Source organism: Lipotes vexillifer, unplaced genomic scaffold (assembly GCF_000442215.2).
Source record: "Lipotes vexillifer unplaced genomic scaffold, Lipotes_vexillifer_v1.1 scaffold966, whole genome shotgun sequence".
Lineage (NCBI taxonomy): Eukaryota > Metazoa > Chordata > Mammalia > Artiodactyla > Lipotidae > Lipotes > Lipotes vexillifer.
The window spans coordinates 610,729-616,135 of record NW_006795769.1 but is presented as its reverse complement, the minus strand read 5'-3'; the positions used below and the strand labels follow the sequence as shown (position 1 = coordinate 616,135).

The following is a 5,407-nucleotide window of genomic DNA, read 5'->3' as shown; positions in this document are numbered from 1 at the left end:
CCCCAGCCGGTCCCCTCCCCCGCGTGCTGGTCGGTCCTGAGATTCTAATCAGACCCACAACACTGTGTCCTTTCTTGCCAGGACTTGATTATTCTTTATCTTTAAATTATAAATCACCTCTGGGGGAAGGAGGGTGGATAATCTCTCATCACAGAGAGGTAATTATCTCCTTCCCACCCCCACCTTCCTGGAGGGACTCTTAGGCTCTCTCCACCCCTCCCCCAGCAAAGTTTGAATATAGATGTGCACACGCATTCACACGCACTCACACACACAAACACACGCATTCTCCAGCACGCGGCACACACGAGCGCAAATCCATTCATGAGCACCCGGGCACACCGTGTGGAGCTTGTGGCTCCCAAATGCACCCATCAGCTCCGGGCTGGTCTTGGAGGAGGGGCACACAAGGTCCCCTGTCCCCTGAGCTGCTGCCTGATCCCGCATGAGGCACAGCTACTAGGCACCCTAAGGGGCCAAGTCCCAAGGGCTGGGCCCTGACCTGGCTCTGGGTGGCCGAGTCTGAGTGTGACATGGTGTCACAAGCCCCTCAAAGGCATGCTCACGCTCCATGCCTGTCCCTCCGCAGGTCACCAGGCGAGGCACAAACGCAGCAGTCCAAACCGCCACACCTTGCTGGGTGCGCAGCAGTCCAAACCGCTACACCTTGCTGGGCGCGCTGGGGGCGGGCAGGGGTCTGCTCTCTCCCCCGTTATACGCACACGTGAGGAAGAGAAACGTGAGCTCTCTTGGTACAACTTTCATTCAACGTGAGCACAAACACACATGAAATGACGTTTTGTATAATGTGGGTGTAGTGTAATGTATGGTGGTTACCACTAAAGCATAGTAAGTAGAATACGATGTTAAGTACGATATGTAATAAGCATAATGGATACTATACTGTAATATACAACCACACTGCGCCCCTCCAGAGCACATGCCCACACTCAGCACAGCAAAGCGCTCTCCCTGCCGAGAGGTGCGGGCTGATCAGGGCTGAGTGCTACTTGGATGAAAGCGCTGTGCCTGTTCCGGAGTTTGCAGGTCCTTCCCTCCCCTTTCCTCTCTCCCCTAAACATTCTACCGGGAGCTTGGCATGCAGGGAATGAATTGCAAAGTCTGCAGTCTGCAGTCTGGAGCGGGGGCAGGGTAGTGGGGTGTGAGGGGGGCCTCCGGAGCCACACAGGAGACCTCGGGGCGCTTCCCCATGGGGAGTGGGGTGCTGTGCATGGACGAGGGTCAGGAAGATCGCGGCATCGTCTACTGCCCCACCCCTCTCCCATCTCTAAGGAGCAACCTGTCGTGGAGATGCACACACCCCTCCTCCTCTCCCAGATACCTGGAAACAACCTCCCATCTCCCCGACTTCAACCTAGAGCATCTGGGTCTATAAAGACGTCCTTTTGCTCCTAATCACAATTGATTGTCAATTAGACCGTCATTTGTGCAATCTCTGCCCATCTGCCATATCAGGTTATCTCCAAGCCACCAGCTTCGCCTGTGGGGCCCCAGGTGGGCAATGACAGGTGAAATCAGTGCTTAAGTTGGGGATGCCTCCACCCACCCAGTGGACAGGAAACCGCCTTCGCTGCTAAGCCCACACACACTGCACATCAGTCAGGGCCAGATGGGGTCATTGGCGGGCTGGCAGGGGGAGGGTGTCAAGGCAGGAACCGACATGGACAAGGGTAGAAGTCTGGGGAGAGACTGGTGATAAAAGGCCTTCAAAGTGGACCCGGGAACATGAGTGAGTGGGGGCTGAGATTGTGCAGAAGACGGGAGGGAAGGGAGGTGTTGGAAGCGGAGGGAAGGGGGGGAGCGGGTCACTCAATCTTTTCAGCCCGTCGCCAGTATCCTCTCCTCAGCAACGGAGCTTGGGGAGGTTCTGGAGCAGGAGGGAGATCCCAGCACCTCTGCCATTAACTCACCATGTGTCTGTGAACCCCCTCCTCCATTTTTCATCTGTGAATTATGGGCGTTGGATTCCATATGACCTCTAAGGTCCCCATATCCTCCGCTCGAAGGTCGAAGGGCGACAAGATTACAGCCTTCATTGGACATGGTGGTGGGGTGAGGGGCCTCCCTTCTCATCTTGCACCTGGAAAGGCAGCAGTGCTTAGGTGTCCCCAGGGCGCCTGGATAAGTAACCCCCAATTTGAATGACGTTAGATTCATGCAAAGCTCACCCCACTCCAGACCGCCCAGGGTCCTCTCAACATCGCTGTGAAATACGCAGGGCAGGGGTTACCACCCCCTCTGCAAATTAAGGCCTCGGCTCCTCCAGTCCGCCTGGGTCCCGCGGCTGACGCTGTGCTCTCTCTGAACGGGCTACTGTCCTGTTCACGTGTGGGAGGGGGCAGAAGGTGGAGGCAGAGCCTGGAGACAGAAGCCCGCATGCTCCCTCCTCTTGCCTGTCCACCCCCAAACGACCCACACAACCGCTTTCTCACCTGGAGTTTGGCAAGTGAAAGGGGAACTTTCTGCTTATTTGTTTCCTCATCTTCTCTAAGGTATACCTCTCCTGGGGTCTCCTGACTACTTGAGAAAGGGTACCCCACACTCAGAACACCAGAGAAGGGAGAGAATACGGGCTACTGGCTGCAGATCTGGGGACAAGAGGGCCCCAGCCCCGTGCAGCCGGGGCGTCGGGGCGTCTTCAGAACCCTGGGCAGCGCGCGCGGAGCCCGTGTTCAACACCGCGGACAGCGCCCCAGGCCCCAGGCGCCTTCGCCTCCCGGCACCGTCAACGCGCTGTCAGCAGCCCATTCACCAAGGCCAAACCACGACCTACCAAAGGGCAGGGGTTTTCACTGCCTGGGTTTGAATCCGCCTGCTTGTAAGCTGCATGAGTTCAGAGATAAACAGCGTGTAGCGCTGGGCCTGGTTGGAGGCAAGGAATCAGATACAAAGGTGAGGTTTAAACCCTTCAAACAGGGCTTCCCTGGTGGCGCAGTGCTTAAGAATCCGCCTGCCACTGCAGGGGACACGGCTTCGAGCCCTGGTCCGGGAAGATGCCGTGGAGCAAGTAGGCCCGTGTGCCACAACTGCTGAGCCTGCGCTCTAGAGCCTGCGAGCCACAACTACTGAACCTGTGTGCCACAGCTGCTGAGGCCCGCGCGCCTAGAGCCCGTGCTCCGCAACAAGAGAAGCCGCCGCAATGAGAAGCCCGCGCACCGCAACGAAGAGCAGCCCCCCCTCGCCCAAGCCTGCGTGCAGCAATGAAGACCCAATGCAGCCAAAAATACAATAAATTAAAAAAAAAAAGATCAAAAACAAACAAAACTCAACAACTGGGAGTGGTTTCAGGCTGTGGGGGACCAAGGGTGCTGGTGTGGAGGCAGGGGCACCTGGCTTCGGCACCTGGGCTATAGAGGCAGCGGCCAGCTCCCTCTCCCGGCCTCAGAGGGCAGCCTGGCTCCGACAGGCTTCTTGACCAGAGGGCAGGCCAGGGGTGGCAGTCACCACCTTGCAGACGAGCAAACTGAGGCTGGAGGATGGGTGACGTGCCCGCGATCATCCAGCCGGCACGTGCTGGAGCTTTGATGTGAATGCTGCGTCCTTCCGGTGCCAGCATCTTTAACGTGCACACACAGGTGCCACAGGGAAGACAGCTCAGGTGGGCTGCCCGCTGTGGTGGGGGGAGGTCCCTGCCTCTGCAGGCCTGGTCTCTCCTTGTCCCCCTTGTGGCCTCTGTCCTCTCCAGCCTCTTTGCCTGTCACTGTTCCTCTCTGAGGGGCAGCAGAGGTCCAGGTTTGACCCTGCCCAGCATGGCCACCTTCCCTCCTGTCCCTCAGGGTCCAGAGCTCCAAGCTTAGGCGTTTTCACTGTCAGTGGTCACTAGAGTTATTTGGGGTTTCTATGGACTTTTTTTTCCCCCCAGGGAAATGCCCAAGACCCCTCTGTCTGAAGGTGAATGGTGAGAAGACCCTCCCGAGTGGAGGGTCTGGGGTGCCTTTGGCCCTGGGTATCAGGATCTTCTGCTGGTGACCGCCTCTGCTGCCCCTGCCACAGCCCAGCCCTGCAGTCTATCCCCATCATTCTAAAACACAAGTCCAGTCATACTCCTCCTCTTCCAGAAGCTCCTTAAGGCTGCCATGGCCCAGGGCTGACTCTGGGCTCGGCAGCCTGGCATCAAGGCCTTCCTGACTGGGTCCTGTGGGATGTGCTGCCTGGCTCCAAAGTCTGCATCCTGTGCCCAGAGCTCCTGATGAGCCTGGACGGTCTGGCTGCCGAGTGCCTCCGTTGGCGGTGCCCTTGGCTGTTGTCTACACAGATCCTTCCTACTCACCTTAGTGGCAGCACCACATGGAGGGAGGCGCCATCCTGGGTGCCCATGCAAACCCCGAGCTTCACTCCGTCATGTCTTAACATGTCGTGAGACCTTTATGTGTTCACTTTTGGCCCTGGCCTCAGACTGGGGGCTCTTGGACATTATGTGTGTGTCTCACCAACTCCGTGTCCCCCATCAAAGCAGATGCAGGATGCAGAATGCAAAAGCACGTTCACGCTGCGCTGATGACGAAGATCGGAGGAGCGACGTGGGGGGCGGAGCCTGCGGCCGAGCATTGCACGGCCGCCCCCGTAGCGCTCGGACTCCCTGGTCTGTCTGTCCTGCCCTAGCCACCTTGGCTCTGTCCTCCACTGAAGGTGTGACCTGGCACTGATCAGTTTTCTGCCTGGTGCAGTGGGTGCAGGTGGTGCCCTGCCCAGACCCCCAGTTCTAGCTGCTGAGTGTGGTGGGTCAAGCTCACACCATGAGCTGCTTGGGAGAACCGGCCCTGGCTAACAGGCGGTGCCTGTCCCCGGGGACCACCCTTCCTCCAGGGGCAGGGCTACAAGAGGGCATCCTTGCTCTGTTCTGTCCCTGCCTTTCCTGAACTGCCTCCTGGATTTCTCCTGCCTCAGTGAATCCCCGGCGCCTGAATCGCTGCCGCTGGCTCTGCTCGGGCCTCCCCGGGGGTCAGTGGTCAGGAGACAGACCTGGGGAGTCTTCACACAGGGAGGAATCACCACCCCTACTGTGCCGAGTGCGTGTGTGGACATTTACAGTAATGCGTCTCCCCTACCCCCAGCCCCATGCAACTGGAAAAGCTCCAGTTAAATCAGAAATGTCATTGACTGGATAATTTAGCCCCAGCTTTCCCTTCCCTTCATTGTCCCTCCCCGCCAAGGCCTTCCAACGGGGAAAGGATGCTTCCCACCTGCTGAAGCTGGGCTTGGCCACGTGACCTGCACGGGCAGGAGTGACCAGGCCTTCAGGGGCCTCTGAGTTTCTGCCCCTTGCAGCTTCCAATCTCTTCCATCAGCACCTGCTTCAGGGCGCTGATGGTCCGTCAGCTGGGAATGGGAATGAAGGTGTGGAGGCTGCCTGAACCCCACCTGATGAATCCGGCATGGGAGGGGG

General features: G+C 58.3%; 1 protein-coding gene across 1 annotated transcript in view; it reads right to left on the bottom strand.

Moving 5' to 3' along the window:
* Positions 1–4,374, bottom strand: part of NKX1-1 (NK1 homeobox 1) — a 9,338-nt gene extending 4,964 nt beyond the window's left edge. Inside the window, exon 1 of the mRNA XM_007467901.1 lies at positions 4,292–4,374. Within this exon, the coding sequence (XP_007467963.1) occupies positions 4,292–4,374 (83 nt within the window). The remainder of the gene's footprint in view (positions 1–4,291) is intronic.
* Positions 4,375–5,407: the final 1,033 nt, after the last annotated feature.